Raw genomic sequence first — 16,841 nt, forward strand, 5'->3', positions numbered from 1 at the left:
AAAAGACTTAAATATAAGCCATGAAACTGTAAAAATCCTAGAAGAAAACACAGGCAGTAAAATTCCGACATCTCACGTGGCAGAATTTTTTTCTGATACATCTAGGGCAAGAGAAACAAAGGAAAAACAAACAAATGGGATTACATAAAAATAAAAAGCTTCTGCACAGAAAAAAACAACAAAACACACACACACCACCATCAAATGAGAAGGGAGCCCACTGTATGGGAGAACATATTTGCCAATGATTCATCTGCTAAGGGGTTAATTTCCAAAATATATAAAGTACTCATACAATTCAGCAAAAGGAAGACAAACAATCCAATTTAAAAATGGGCGGACAGTGCCCTGGGCTGTCCTGGATCTTTTTCTCGCTTCAACAGTGTTTAGATGGAACAGACTCAGGGTCACCCCTCCTTCCAGCCTCTGACCTCCCTCCAGCATCTTACCCAGTCACCACCTTCATAACCCTCTCAGCCATCGTCAGCCTCTGAGACCAGCCAACATGTGTTTTGTTGTTCTTGTTTTTTATCTTAACTCCTTATTGCCGACAACCATGAGCTCCCAGACCCATCAGAATGATCCCACCGAGGTGGAGGCTGCTATCGACCGCCTGGCCAGCCTGCCTCGCGGGCCTCCCACACCCACCTCTCTGGGCTTCTATTTCCACTGGGACGGTGTGGCTCTGGAGGGCGGGGGCCACTTCTTTGCCCCGGAGAAGGAGCCCGAGGGCGCTGAGCTGCTCTTAAAGATGCAAAACCAGCGAGGTGGCTGCATTCTCTTCCGGACTTGCAGGAGCCTTCCCAAGGTGAGTGGGCAAAACTCAGGACGCCAGGGAAGCCGCCATAGCCTTGCAGAAAAGGAGCTTTGGGAGCTGCAGGCCCCAGTTCTATCTGTGCAGACCCTCAGCTCTGTGACTTCCTGGAGAACCACTTCCGGGGTGAGGAGGTGAAACTCATAAAAACTATGGGCGACACCTGACTCACCTCCACAGCCTGCCAGCCCCGAGGCTGGGCTGGGTCAGTATCTTTTGGAAATGCTCACCCTCAAGCATGACTAGGAGCCTTTGGAGCCCAGAGGCCTCTGAGGGCCCCTCTGCATCCCCTGGTGTCTGGCTTTTGCCTGAACCTCTCCCCGAAACCACCAGCCACTCTTTTAACCACCCTGGAGCCCTCTCCCATGCATTAGACCAGCGGTTCTCAACCTTCCTAATGCCGCGACCCTTTAATAAAGTTCCTCATGTTGTGGTGACCCCCAACCATAAAATTATTTTCGTTGCTACTTCATAACTGTAATTTTGCTCCTGTTATGAATCGTCATGTAAATATCTGATATGCAGGATGTATTTTCATTGTTACAAATTGAACATAATTAAAGCATAGTGATTAATCACAAAAACAATATGTAATTGTATATGTGTTTTCCGATGGTCTTAGGCGACCCCTGTGAAAGGGTCATTCGACCCCCAAAGGGGTCTCGACCCACAGGTTGAGAACCACTGCATTAGACCAAATGGAAACAATAAAGCTTTTTGCAGCAAAAAAAAAAAAAAAAAAAAAAAAAGGGGGCGGGGGCAGAGGCCCTGAATAGACGCTTATCCAAAGCAGACATACAGAAGGCCAAGAGACATATATGAAAAATGCTCAAAGTAACTGATCATCAGAGAGATGCAAATTAAAATGATAACGAGATATCACACCACACCTGTCAAAATGGCTACCATCAACAAATGACAAGTGGATGTGGAGAAAAGGGAACTCTAGTTCACTGCTGGTGGGAATGCAGATTGGTGTAGTCAAAATGGAAAACAATAGTTTTCTCAAAAATAATTTTAAAATAAAACTGCCATTTGACCCCACTCTGGGAATATATCCTAAAAACCCCAAAACACCCATCAGAAAGAATATGTGCATCCATATGTTCATGGCAGTGTAATTTACAATAGCTAAGATTTGGAAACAGCCCATGTGCCTATTAGTAGATGAGTGGATAAAAAAGTTGTGGCACATTTATACAAGGGAATACTATGCATCTTTGAAAGAGAGAGATCTCCTACGCTTTGGGAAGCATGGAGACTATTATGCTAAGTGAAATAAGCCAATCTGAAAAAGACAAATATCATACGATCTCACTTATTTGTGGAATCTAATGAACAAAACGAATTGGCCAACAAAATAAGACCCAAAGCATGGAGGCATGGAACAGACTGACATATGTCAATGCGGGGGTTGGGGGAAGAGGAGAGATAAACCAAAGAACTTGTATACTTATAAGCATAGCCCATGGACACGGACTATAGGGTGGTGAAGACCTGGGGCAGGGAGGGGGCGGGCGGGGAGGGGCTGGGTGGAGAGGAGGCACCCTCCCATGGGAATGGGAGACATTTGTAAAGCTGTCAACAATTAAGAAAAAAAGTAATGAAATTCTGATATGTGCTTGAAGACATTACACTCAGTGCAATTAGAGGACAAATGTTTCATGATTTCACTTATATGAGGTATGCCAAATAGTCAAATTCATAGAGACAGAAAGTAGAATAGTGGTTGCCAGGGCTGGGGAAGTAAGGAATGGCAAATTATTGTTTGTTATCGAGTTTTAGGTTGGGATAATAAAAATTCTGGAGATGAATGGTGGCGATGGTTGCACAAGAATGAGGAAGTACTTAATGCCACTGAACTCTACACTTAAAAATGGTTAAAATGGTAAATTTTATATTATGTATATTTTATTTGTTATTATTTTTTTTAAATATACTTTTATTGATTTCAGAGGGGAAGGAAGAGGGAGAGAGAGATAGAAACATCAATGATGAGAGAGAATCATTGGTTGGCTGCCTCCAGCACACCCCACACTGGGGATCAAGCCTTCAATCAAGGCATATGGCCTGCCAGGAATCGAACCGTGACCTTCTGGTCCATAGGTCGACACTCAACCACTGAGACACAGTGGCCGGCCATATTATGTATATTTTAAAAAGATCACTAAACCCACTAATTATTATAGAGAGTACTGAACCACTGTGTCATATGCCATTCTCTTCAATTTTCAGATTTAATCTCCTTGGCTGTCTCATATCACAAATGTTAGTCGCATTTGGGAGGATTTTTACCAATAGCCTTGCATGACAACAATAGTAACAGTTACCATTCATTGCTTGTCTGTTAGATGACAAGGTGATTCTGTGCATTATCTTTTTTAAAAAATATATTTTTATTGATTTCAGAGAGGAAGGAGAGGGAAAGAGAGATAGAAACATCAATGATGAGAATCATTGATCGGCTGTCTCCTGCATGCCCCCTACTGGGGATCGGGCCCACAACCTGGGCTTGTGCCCTTGACCAGAATTGAACCTGGGACCCTTCAGTCCTCAGGCTGACACTCTATCCACTGAGCCAAACCAGCTAGGGTTGTGTGCATTATCTTAATGACACACATAATTCTAGGGCTTGGTGGTTTAATAACTTGTCTATTGTTAAATAGTTTATCATTCTCTTCTCTTAAACCATTTCACAGCTGTCAGCATGGTGGTGAGTAATAAACATGAGGTAGGAGTTGAAGGGTGGAAGGGCAGAAAGATGGATATTTTTCATGAGAAATATTTGTGTGTGTGTGTGTGAGAGAGAGAGAGAGAGAGAGAGAGAGAGAGAGAGAGGTTTCATCTAACATTTGATGTTGTTTTCATAAATAACTATTGGGAAACTAACTCAGGAGCTGCTGTTATGGGCTGTTGTATACAGTATAATGTCCCACTGCACACACAAACAAAGGGTGTTGAGAGAGACAATAGTGAAAAGCCAGTGTGAGGATGGAGACCCATACCTCAAACAATTATCAGCTTTCTTCTTATCATGTGATCAGTAGAATAAATACACAATCTAGCCCTGACTGGTTTGGCTCAGTCGATAGAGCATCGGCCTGCAGACTGAGGGGTCCTGGGTTCAATTCCAGTCAAGGGCATGCACCTTGGTTGCTGGCACATCCCCAGTGGGGGGTGTGCGGGAGGCAGCTGATCGATGTTTCTCTCTCATCGATATTTCTGACTCTTTGTCTCTCTCCCTTCCTCTCTGTAAGAAATCAATAAAATATATTAAACACACACACACACACACACACACACACACACACAATCTAAGTGTTAAGTACAAAAGGGAAACATGTAGCAATACCCTACAGGTCCTTTTCCCATTAGCGCAAGGGAACACGATGCCCAACTTCTCCAGTTCTTTTGCTGATAAATGGGTTTCAGTGTAATGTTCTGAATATATGGCCAGAACTTCAGAGGGCTCCTCCTCACATGTCCCTTGCCTTGAATTTGTGATGTGCCCTGGCAGAGAGCACGTGAGGCCTGAACTTTCCTTCTCAGGAGTCTGCTACTCACAACCATAGTCCGGGATGAACCATGTAAGGCTCAGCAGCCAGAAGGTCATCTGCCCCAATTTCTGGTGACTCTTCCTCAGTTTAGGGCCAGAGACTCTTTCAACTGCTTCCTGTTGGGTAGTTTTTGGTGTCTCAATGGTGCACCCTGCTGGAAATGATCACCAGGAATGCCAGCTCTGAGGGAGGGTGAAGGATCTTGCTGCCAATAGTGAATCTACACTGTCCTCTTTTCAGTAGAAGGAACTCACATAAATCATTAAGCAGATCCTTGGGAGTCCAGTTGAGGCTCAGCTCTTTTGTTGTTTGACAACTGACAAAGGTTCAAGGGATTCTCAGTAGTTACTTGACAACAACCCTTGATCCAGACACTCTACATCAAAAACTCTCTCCACAGTGACCTAAGATCAGATTCGGTGTTTGTATTCATTCAACACCCTCATTCTTCCTGATTCACTTAAGTTTCTGAGGGCAGGGAATTCTCTTGAGCTTCCAGGACTAAAGGGCAGAGTGCCTTTATTTTTAGAGTACCATTTCGATACCAGACCTAATGTACTAAAATGCACCCCATAGGAGATCCAAGATGAAGGTGTATAGATGAAAGCTACGCTCACCTCTTCCAGGATTGACTTGAATTACAAATAAATGATAGATTAATCATCCTGAATAATCAACTGAAGACTAGCTGAAGAGAAGTCACATTAAGATTAATAGATTAATAGAAGAAGTCACATCAAGACTGGTAGGGTCCAGTCAGTGTGGCTCAGTTGTTGAGCATCAACCTATGAAGCAGGAGGCCAGGGTTTGATTCCTGGTCAGAGCTCATGCCCAGGTTGCGGGCCCAATACCCAGTTAGGGACATGCAGGAGGAAGCTGAGTACTAATTCTCTTTCATCACTGATGTTTCTATCTCTCTCTCTCCCTCCCCCTTCCTCTCTGAAATCAATAGAATATATTTAAAACACCCCCCCACCCCCAACACACACACAAAACAAAAAAAACCACAACAAACTGGTAGGAAGGGTGGAGTTTCGAAAAAGGCTGGCCTCGCTCCTAAAGGTGGCAGCAGAGGTTCAGGGCGTTTCCCCTGAGAAGTGTGGGGTCTAAATCCCAAGCTGGCTCCCCAGACCTGAGCACCAGAGCTGGGAAGAGGCACCCACATACCCTCTGGGTGTGAACAGTAGTGGGATTTCTGTTTGCCAGGGAGAGGCAGGAGTCCACTGGAGACACAAGCACCCTCTTAAAGGGCCAACATACAAAATTTCAATCGCATCCGCTCACCCTGGGCTCTGGAAGAGGGAGGGGGAAGTGAACTAGAGCCACATGAGGAGAGTCTGGGGTTTGTGGCTCTGGAAAGGTAGCCGAAGGGACAGGATTCCTGTGCTGTCATTCTACCACAGGGCAGATGCCCTCTTTCTTGGTGCAGCCTCAGCCTGGGGAGCTTATGCCTGACTGAGGAGGATAGCCAGGGCCTCTTTCTGTGACTGAGCCTAACTGGCAGCCACACAAATAATGCACAGATAATGTGCTGTAGAACTGTGCACCTGAAACCTGCATAATTTTGTTAAGCGGTGTCACCCCAATAAATTCAATACAAAATAAAATAATGAATTAAAAAATAAAATGCATCCCATATCTTTGTTGTTAAAAAAACTTGAATATTTTTAAAATTTTGCTTTTTATTTGCCAATAAGTAGTTTATTTACTGTGACTTCTCAGCAATCATGTGTATTCTTGAGAATTTCCATAAAGTGAGAAAAACTAACTAATTTTTTTTGCCACCTGAAGAATTCTTTAACATTTGAATATCTGGTTAGTACAGACCAAGGTTATGCCTTGATTTTCCATTTGTGGGAAAGTCATACTTTAAGTCAAAAATTTCTGTTCTGGCCCTGGCCAGTTTGGCCCAGTGGATAGAGCGTCGGCCTGCGGACTGAGGGGTGCCAAGTTCGATTCCGGTCAGGGGCATGTACCTTGGTTACGGGCACATCCCCGGTGGGGGGTGTGCAGGAGGCAGCTGATTGATGTTTCTCTCATCCGATGTTTCTGACTCTCTATCCCTCTCCCTTCCTCTCTGTAAAAAATCAATAAAATATATTTTTAAAAAAAGAAAAAGAAAAAAATTTCTGTTCTGTAAACCATCATATATCATCAGAGACTGTAGAATTTATATTATGATATCTTCTCAAAAGGAAGAGAAAAAAAACAGTTCTTCATAGGAGTTTTTTCTTTATCTTAAATGTCAATGATCACAAAAACTTCTGGCTTCTCTTCAGTAGAGACCTGCATGGCTGAATAGGTTATTGCCTTGACTTCAGTTCCCTGAGGATGCTTGGTCAATGAGAATTCTCTCCACCCAATTGACCGTAATTTGAAATTTACTTGATCAAGACTAAGTACTTTCACTTCTCGGGGTATGAAGAATTCATCAGCACTGAACTTATAAAGCCACTCATCCAAAAAGTGAAACAGAAGAGACTGTCAATCTTCTCCCTGTGTTTCTACTTCTCTTGCTTGGAGGGGCTCCACCGTGTCAGTATCTGTCGTGTAGGCAAACATGGCCATTGCACTTTGCTCAAAAGCTTCCTCCAGAGTATCTCCCCATGCAAGGAACTGGACATCTGCTTATGATCCAAATACTTGTACTTCCCATTGACTGGAGGATACCTGGCCTTGGTCGTTTTCTGCTTCTCATTCCAATTGTAGCCCTGAATATCTTCCTCTTCCTGCACCAGGACTGCAGCCTTGGACATTCTACTTCCACCCTTCCCTAACTTAAATGTATTTATAAATGCATGAAATGTTGATTAATAAGAATGATAATTAATGGAGTTGATATGATACATGTTATTGATATTTAATTAAATATTTATTAACTTTGATTTTTTTCTATTTGTACTTTTAGCCTTCTCTTTCTTTCCTCTCCCTGCCCTTCCCCTCCCTCCCTTCCTTCCTTCCTTCTTCCTTCCTTCCTTCCTTCCTTCCTTCCTTCCTTCCTTCCTTCCTTCCTTCCTTCCTCTCTCTCTCTCTCTCTCTCTCTCTCTCTCTCTCTCTCTCTCTCTCTCTCTTTCTTTAGTTTTCAGATATTTTCAAAGATCTCAGGCCTTAACTACCATGCTAGCTAATGGATAAAATAGTACAGCCAACTCCCTTAATCAGTTTCTTATGCCTAGCCTTACCTTATACAACTCATAAAGGTAGCTATTAAGTTGGAACATATGAATTGCTGTTTTCATTTTCTCTAACTCTCTCTTTTTTATTGTAAAATATGATCCAATAGAGGCAATTTCACACAACTGAATCTAGTAGTTTTTTTGTTACAAATACAATAGGCTTTTTCCTGTAGACATGTAGAGTTAAACTGGAGAACTAAGACTGGCCTGTGCTAGGTGCTCAGTAAGGATTTGCTGAATTAATGAATGCACGAACATATCAATAAATAACCAAAAAATACCAATAGGAATGAAACTGCATGGTACAGACTTGTGGTAGTGGAAGGGGCAGAATATATTAGTCATACAAAGCACTTTGGCAATTACTTTAGTCTTTCTAGCCAACATTCTCTTTTTAATTTAATTTTTATTTGTTAGGAAGAGATAGGTATTGGATGTAGGATAAAGCAGTCCTGGCCTATTTTACTGCTGACTCTCCTCATTAGGGGGAAAAGAAAAAAGAAAAAAAAAAAAAGAAACATCCTAGGAGTTTAAGGAGGAAAAGAAGCATCATGCACCCAAGAGAGACGACTTGGGAGGTTGGTAGAATTTTCATGAAGCATGTTGCTTTTCATTTCGCATCAAGGACTAACTCCATGTGCAGCATCATACATGGAAAGTTCTAGTGTTCCTGGTGTTTTCCCTTCCATGTGATCCCAAGGAAGCTGACAACTTTATTTCTTTTCCATTTTCAATTCTAGAGAAAACAAAGGAATATCAAATCTTGATTATTAGGACTTCAACTTTGGGTCCACTCACCCATCTATGTATCCCCTCAACCCATTATACCATGATGTGCCAGATTCTGTGTAGGTGCTGGGAACAGAATGAAGTTGAAGATATAAGACACATTTCCATCCTAGAGGGGATGTTCAGTTTCTGTAGGAAGAGTCAGTGTGACTAGTGATGGAAGAGATAAGTAGGTAGAAAATAGAGGTCCTTCATACCAATAGCATGGAATTTGGGAGAATACAAATGCTTTTTGGAATACAAAGCGTCAGGTTGACACTTAAGATAGGTTGAGAGACAGAATTTTCAAGTTAAATAACCCTCAAATACATATTCTTATTCTTAATGATATCAAATAGCTTGTTCTCACCTGGAGGAGTTATTTTTTTATTAATTTCACAGGCAATGCCCTCGGCTGTGATTGGGCAAGAACACACACATTTTCCATCCAGCAGAAGCACAGTGCCCCCATTCTGGCATGGGTGGCATTTTTTTATGCTGTATTCATTGACATAATCATCAATGGCTCTTTCCAGATTTTCTTTCTTTAGGTGTGCATCTTTCATTTTCAGTGGAATCAGGTTATGTATAGGAGATAGCTGCAAGGAAGCAGAACATTCAATTTTAGGTATTTTTCTACTGATGGAGCTTGTAACATTCTTCACTGAAGTTAATTAATTAATTAACTAACAAAAAAGGATTTTTTTTAGGATTATTATTGCCAGATATGATGTCAGCCTTTAGGACTATATTAGTGACCAAAATGAGACATGATCTCTCTGGTCATGGAGATGACATTGTGAAAGTAAGGGGACTGATATTAAAATAATCATCCAGGTAAATTTACATGAAAACTTTGATATGTGCTATAATGGATGGGCATCAATATACATTGTTCTAGGACAAGAAGATATTCATAGGAAAAATTTTTTAAAAAGTGACTTTCTAACTTATACCACACACAAAGAACAACTCTGGATTTGTTATAGGGAAATGTTAAAGCAAAACAATAAAGCTTCTGGAAGGTAATATATAGGAGACCATCTTTAAGACCTTGAGGTAGAGAACAACTTTAATTAGGACACAAAAGCACTACCTGTAATGAAAAGAAATATGCATTTAACTACATCAAAATAAAAGAAAATCATAATTCCTGATACGATGCACTGAGGACACAATATCACATTTAAAAAAATTACCTTTATTGTTGAAAGTATTAGAGATGATCTCCTTCTTTTACCCCCAGTGACTCCCTCCATCCTGCACTTCCCCAGGTCTTCACCACACTATCGTCTGTGTCCATGGGCTATGCATATATGCATATAAGTTCCTCGGTTAATCCCCCGCACCAATGCCCCAAAATATCACTTTTGTGGTATTCTTGCCCAAAATGCACAATCTCAATCTACTCTAAGTCTAAATTGAGAGACATTTGACACAAGTGACCAATACTCATCACAAGTGTCAAGGTCGTGAAAGACAAGAAAAATCTGAGGAATTGTCACAGATTGGAAGAGGCTAAGGGGACATAACCACTAAATGCGACGTGGGAACCTGATTAGAACCTTGACCAGAAAAAAGGACACTAGGGGAAAACTAGTGAAATTTAAATAAGACCTATGATGTAGTCAATGCAACTTTTCTGATTTTGATAAAGGTACTATGGTTATGTAAATTGTTAATATCAGAGGCTTCTGTGTCTAGGGTCTATGTGAAGTCTGTGCTATCTTTGCAATTTTACTGTCTGTATTATTTGTGCACATTTATAGTAAGTCTAAAATCCAAAATAAAAAGTCAAAAACAGGAAATTGATTATTGAAAATACCATTAAAGAGTGAAAGTCCTCAAGTGAGAGAAAACATTTATAACACCTTTAAGTGAATAGTCTCATATCCAGAACATACCAAGAGCTTCTACAAAGTCAACATGACTGTCCGCCAGCACACCATTCACTATTAGTGTGTAGGATATGGATTTCAACTATGTCATATTTATTTGGAAGAAAGAAACCACTTCCCAGCATGGCTACATTGGCACAAACAGCCTAAGCATGTGGTGGAGTTATTTTGATTCTTAAGAAATGAAATTCACCTTGTTTTACCCTTCAAAGGAAAGTTGAGGCCAGATAATCTAAGATACAGGCAGAGAGGGTCATGGAGAAAATACAATTTGGATGAAATGCATATACAGTGTTCAAAGAGATAAAGATGAAGGACATGTAATGACAGCAGTTTCAGAGGAACCTCAAACCCTGGAGTCAAAAATCCCACAAGAAGACAAAAAACAATTGAAATGTACTTTTTGAAGTTTTCCTGAAGAGCCACACCTTTTTCTGATAAACTTTGGCCTTCTGTTAAGTAAGGAAACAGTTATAATTTTTCTCCTATCCTAGCTAACTCTATCTTTCTGTCATTTGTAGATAAATGTATTTTCAGTGGATGTAATCTATCATAAAATTTACTAAAATGCAAAAAAAATGACAATATAGTTTAATATTAAGTACTTAGGTTATTGTAACATTAAATATTATAATATTACCAGAGGCCAGGTGCACTAAATTCGTGCACTAGGGGGTGGGGAAGGTCCCTCAGCCCAGCTTCCCCCTCTCACAGTCTGGGAGCCCTCAGGGGATGTCCTACTGATGGCCTAAGCTGCAGTCTGGCCTCCCCCTGTGGGAGGCGACTGGGCTGGTCAGGGGAAGGTGCTGCCCTCATCAACCCGCTGCTTCTGCCACTGCTGGCTGCCACAGCCACCAAGGTGTTTTCATCAACACGAACTCCAGTCCCTTCACTATGAAAAAATGACAACATTTTTAGGCATTTTCAAGATGTCTCTTTCATAGGATATGACATTTCTTTCTTTCTTTGTTTCTTACTTTTTATTCTCACCTGAGGATATTTTTCCATTGATTTTTAGAGAGCATGCAAGAGGGAAAGACAGAGAGAAACATCGATGTGAGGATACTTTGATTGGTTGCCTCCTGCATGAGCCCTGACCTGGGCCCCAGCTAGGGAGGAGCATGTAATCTAGGTACATGCCCTTGATCAGAATCAAACCCCAACCCTGGAGTCTGCAGGCCGAGGCTCTATCCACTGAGCCAAACTGACTAGGGCAGGATATGACATTTCTTAGCCTCTCTAGCACCAGGCCTTCGTTTCTTCCTCCAAGAGTGGAAAAACCCTAGATCACCTTCTTGGATTCTTATTAGCCAAGTTACCAAGAACACTGGGAGTGGCGTACTGGGAGCTTAGCCAATGAGCGTTCAGAAAAGGTGTTTCCTCTGCAACTCACGTGCAGAGGCAGGACTGCTAGTGCACCACGGCTGGAACAGGTCCCCCTGTCTGTGTTCGCTCCAGGCCTGCTCCAGCACCATGGCGGCTGGGGCAGCTACAGGCCCCCCAATCAGTGTCCACTCCATGCCTGCTCCACCCATCCCGGTGGCTGGGGCAGCTCCAGGCCCCCGTCAGTGTCCGCTCTAGGGCTGCCTAAGCTGGCGCAGTGTGGCAGCTTGGGCAGGACCCCCTGTCTCTGTGTCCGTCTCCACTCCGGGCCTCACCTGCGCATGCAGCCTCCTCCTGCTAGGTCGTGGTTGTTATGGCATCCTGGCTAATTTGCATATTACCTCTTTATATAGAGAGATATTAATATTATAATATTAAGTATTTAGGTTTCTTATAGGCTTCCAAACTAATTAAATGATATGTACTAAATGTAGTTTGTTGATAGAATAAGTGTTATCTTTGTCCTTATACAAGAGAGTTAGGAATGATTTTCACTATGTCGTTAGGACTGTAAGGACTAGAACACAGAGTGCTGGTACTACAGCTCTTTAAAATACTGAAGCTCACTGACAACCGGTGCATCACTGCTAACAAAAATCATAGGCCAAGTGGTTCATGATTACCCAAGTTCTTCCAGAAACAGCTTAATATAGCTTGACATTGAGGGAAAATGAAAAAAAGGGGAACTGAGAACAGAAAAGGCAAGATGAAGGGAAAAGCAACACAAAAGCACAAAATTCAGGAGAACCCACCCATTTGCATGATTTGGTTATATTTCCCAGCACATTGAGTAAGACAACTGAATTTAATGATCACGTGCATTCAGGAAAACTTACCTAATTCCCAAGAGAAACAAAATGATCCTTGAAATGGAGATTACAGAGTAATATCTCCAGAGTTCTCATAAAGGGGACCTTATGAACTTCCCTTTCACCAAGGCCCTGAATAAATAGGAAGTGGTGGTGTGATGCCACCCACAGGCAAGGACAACCAGGGGCAGATGGAAGGGCACTAATGATTCCTGAGCACCTATTTAGTGTCAGTCTATGCTATAGGCTCTTGACCTGCAGTCTTATTAAATCCTTAAAATAAACCTGGAGCCCTGGAGAATTTCGTATGGCAGAAGTCAGAAAAGAGTACACATCTCATGAGGGACAGAGACCCAAACTCAGCCTGGGTTGGTCCGATGCCACCCTTTGGCCTTTCTTCCATGCATGCTTCTTCCCGGGGACGAGATGGGAGTGCATGTGAATGGTCACATCTCTTTCAGATGAAACTAACTGGTCATCTGAACCAGCAGTGACCTTCAATAGGAGGATGACAAAATCCTCTCTCTGAAAAGACACCGTCCTTACCTTTTCCTTGGTGAGCACTGGAGCATCACTTAAGGAAGATGCCCAGTTCACAAAGTCCGTCACATCAACTGCTTTGACTCCTCTGAGAAGCTTCTCTTTCAGTTGAGTTGCATATAGTTTGGTTCCTCCGTTTATGAATGAAATCACATCGTCTATGATGCCATCCTTGGTGATGTTTACTGGGAATAGACAGAGGATGTAAGTCAAGCATTTTTAACTCTGTGATAATTGATAAACATTTATTGAACCCCTTTCATATAGTCTAATACATTTATTGAATTTTACCTATAAATACTACTAACTTTTCCACACCAAATATCCAAGGGCAATTTTTACTAGTAGCTACTTGTAGATGTCAAACACCTTTTTTAAAAAAAATGATAGCATGATTGAGATATGTTGGTATTCAAAGGTTATCACTTATACATATGCACAAGTGGGAACTAAACACAACTTTAAATGTACTATAATTTTTTGTTGCAGACTTACTTTCATAATCATATGTCATATTGGTTTGCTTTGAACAAGTTTAATATTATAAAAAAATTCAAAGGGTTCAAAAAAGAATAAAGTGAAAAGCAAAATTTCTTTCTATCCCAAATTCCTACCCACTTCAGTCTCTCTCACCAGGCTAAACCTCTTTTAACAAACTTTTGTGAATCTTTTAGATTTGTGGATTTTTTGAACCATTTTTATGGATGAGAAAATGGAGACTCAGGGAGTTGGAGTGACTTGCCCCAAATTACGCAGTTAACTTAAGGGCCAAATATGGAAATGGTGACATTCGATGGCAAGTTCAGCTTTCTTTTCAGTTCATCAGTGGCTTCCAATCATGGCCACATGTTAGTGGTTGCTATGCTTTAATAAATATCAGGTTTTCCTCTTTTCTGCTTCTCTACCATCATTAAAGGTGAGTCTCAAGCTTTGTATTTCTGATTAGAGTAAGAATTGGGAATTCCAGCACTACCTCATGCTTGAAAATCTGCTAAAGATTAACAATAGAAGTAGTATTTATACTAAAGATACTTATATTTTTAAAAGGGTTATGCAATGATTTATATTAAGGATGGATTAGGGATTTCTTTCCTCAGCTTTGAGATATAATTGACATAAATTATCATAATAAATTTAACTCATATCATGTCATATAGTTATAAAAACATTTTTTTTCTTGTGATGAGAACTTTTTCGGATCTACTCTCTTCGTAACTTTCAATTATACCATACAGCATTGTTAACTGCATATAGTCACTGTGTTGTACATTACCCTTTCTCCCCCACCCCTCCACCCTGAGTACTATCTTGTAACTGGAAGTTTCTACCCCCTGACCAATTGAGTGAAGGTGAATTAGAAATTTCAAATCGGGTGGAAGTTTGAGTTAGAGAGAGTTTGGTCTTTTCCATTTTTAATGGATACATATAGTACTATCAATAGTCCATTCAGAAACTTTCTGAAAAGTAGGGGAATAAAAGAAAATTTTTTCTCAAGATATTCTTCTGCCATTGCCATCATAAACGTACAAATCTGTAGACTACGGTGTGAATGGTGCCCCCTGGAGCTGCGCACTGCACAACCTGCACAATGGTGACACTGATGAGTACACCTCCGCGGGTTGCTTGTGTTTATAACAGTTTTGAAAACACTGTAAAGATAGAATAGTTTTTAAGCACTTCTAGGTGTGGTGTTGTGTGTGTGTATGTATTTGTACAAGAAGGCTAGATAATAAGAGGGCTCCTAGTGACCGGGCAGTGCTCATTGACACGACACACACCCCTTTTTTGACTTAATAAGTTAGACCATACTTACCAGCTTTACCTTCACCCCCCTTTACACAATCATCTTTATTAAGACCTCCTTTGATTTTAACTCCAAAATCCACGGAGAGGTCCACATTAAACCCGAGGCATTTCTTGACATCCTTTAGTTCAACACCTGTTTAATGTATTTAGTTGAAAATTATTAGATAGTATCTATCAAGATCATATATAAATTCCAGTTTTGCTCTTTTTTAAGAAACATACTTGGATTCCTAGACACTATTACTGAATGCCAACACAAGGCCTTATCTGTCCTGCTTCATCCTTGTATGTGAATCTAGTGGCCTCCTTTGGACTTTGCTTATCAACTTAATGGCAAAGGGCATATACATTCACCCCTCATTTGAAAAGGATCTAGGTCATTCTAGGGTGGTTATAGTTCTAAGATTAAATTTCAGTCCTTGGAGCTTTTTCACCCAAGAACTATGAGCCTGAAGGGTTCCTTGTGTTTTGATCACTGCTGCTGAGCCTTTCTTCTGATTTTCAATTTACTCAAAACGCAGTCCTCTTGTGCCCATCCCCCAGTGATATCTATCAGAATAGCTTAGCAGGCAGGGCTCAGGGACTATCTTGTGGGCATAAGCCCTGTGAGCAGTATCAGCACAGCCATCTCCTGTTCCACTCCCTCAGGCAGGCTTCTTCTACTTGCCCAAACTAGACGGAGGCACTAGGAGCAACTGGTTCTGGCTGGATCATGTTTATTTCACTCACAGAGTGTTTACCAATGGTGTGGACACTATCACAGATAGCCAGGCTTTACTATCATAGGTGCATCCCATTCTTCACCTGACACTGCCACAGGCTACGGGGAAGGAGCCATGGAAGTGATTTTTGGCAATACTTCCCTTCCTCAGAGACACTCCCCCCAATTTTTAGAGCAGAGAGAGGAAATATGCTGGCGGCGTCTATCACCTCTTTAAGAAATATTGTAACTTGCCATAGTTATAAAATTAATTATTAAAACTTATTAACATGGTCCCTTTGCCTCTATTTTATTCTGAAAAGATTTAGATAAAAGCCTTTAGGCCAGGATGGCAATTATGTAGCACAGAGGCCTATCCTGTACATATGGCAAACACTGATGGTCAACCATGGCCTTCTTTCTGTGATTTTAAGTGTGATCAGAAACCTACTCAACATGGACCCAATTTGACTACCACCAAATGATTAGAACTGTCATCATACAACGTAGACCTAATTTTCCACCCTTGCTTTAAGATGTTAGACTTATGTGATGTTAACATTGCTTCTTCCCTTTTCCCGAAGAGAAAATTTAGATCAGTATTTCCCTTACAATGATGAAGAATACTTTGACGATAATTGTCATACACATAATGAACCAGCCTACTGAATAAGAAATAGGTTGTGTAAATTATGTCTCTCATACTTTCTTTCACCTTTTAAAAAGTTCTTCACTTAAAGCAGGATTGCCAATAACATTACATTGCAATATGATTTCAGCTGCTGACTAGTGCATGATTAAGGCATCTTGTCTGAAGCCAGTTTGCTGTTTGACAGGGCTTTAAGTGTCAAAGGACAGGGAGAGTGTCCTCTGGAGGAAGCAGGTTACATTATTCTAAAGCCTATAAACACTGACAGAGGCCACCAACAGGAAGAAAACATTATTAGAAGTTAGAGCTCTACTTCTAGGTATACCGTGTTTTTCCATGGAAGCTTTATCCAAAACATATATCAGTTCATATAATCCTCCCAGAGACCCAGAACTACTGTAGTGAGTTCCATAGGTTTCCAAAAATGCAAAATATTCCCCCTTTTCATAGGTAGGTGGCAGATATTTTAAATCATCCAAGAAAGTTGATGTCAGCATGATGTCCCGGTTTCTCATCACAAATCTTCCCAGGGCAACTTCTCCTTTCACATGCAGAAACATTTTTTCCTTTGTTGTGGAGCAGAAGACAATAAATGTGAGTTTTACCACCATTATTTCAAATTTAAAAGTCACAAAATTTGAAACTTCCACAGGCAATACATTTTTTTTAGGAGTGACTGTAAGATATCACTTTAACCCAGTAGAATGGCAACCTTAAAATATGATTAATACCAAGTGTTGG

The 16,841-nt window shown here is 41.0% G+C and overlaps 1 protein-coding gene and 1 pseudogene across 1 annotated transcript in view; both read right to left on the minus strand.

Annotated features, from left to right (window-relative positions):
* Nucleotides 1-6,408: 6,408 nt before the first annotated feature.
* On the minus strand, nt 6,409-7,306 carry LOC118657108 (annotated as a pseudogene).
* A 297-nt stretch (nt 7,307-7,603) lies between these two features.
* The window catches only part of C9 (complement C9), a 33,310-nt gene continuing 24,072 nt past the window's right edge, over nt 7,604-16,841 (minus strand). Inside the window, exons 7-11 of the mRNA XM_036310508.1 lie at nt 16,426-16,666; nt 14,759-14,884; nt 12,952-13,130; nt 8,686-8,914; nt 7,604-8,283 (exon numbers count right to left, since the gene is read on the minus strand). Of these exons, the coding sequence (XP_036166401.1) occupies nt 8,261-8,283; nt 8,686-8,914; nt 12,952-13,130; nt 14,759-14,884; nt 16,426-16,666 (798 nt within the window). The 3' untranslated portion in view covers nt 7,604-8,260. The remainder of the gene's footprint in view (nt 8,284-8,685; nt 8,915-12,951; nt 13,131-14,758; nt 14,885-16,425; nt 16,667-16,841) is intronic.

This window comes from Myotis myotis, unplaced genomic scaffold (genome assembly GCF_014108235.1).
Source record: "Myotis myotis isolate mMyoMyo1 unplaced genomic scaffold, mMyoMyo1.p scaffold_m19_p_5, whole genome shotgun sequence".
Taxonomy (NCBI): Eukaryota; Metazoa; Chordata; class Mammalia; order Chiroptera; family Vespertilionidae; genus Myotis; species Myotis myotis.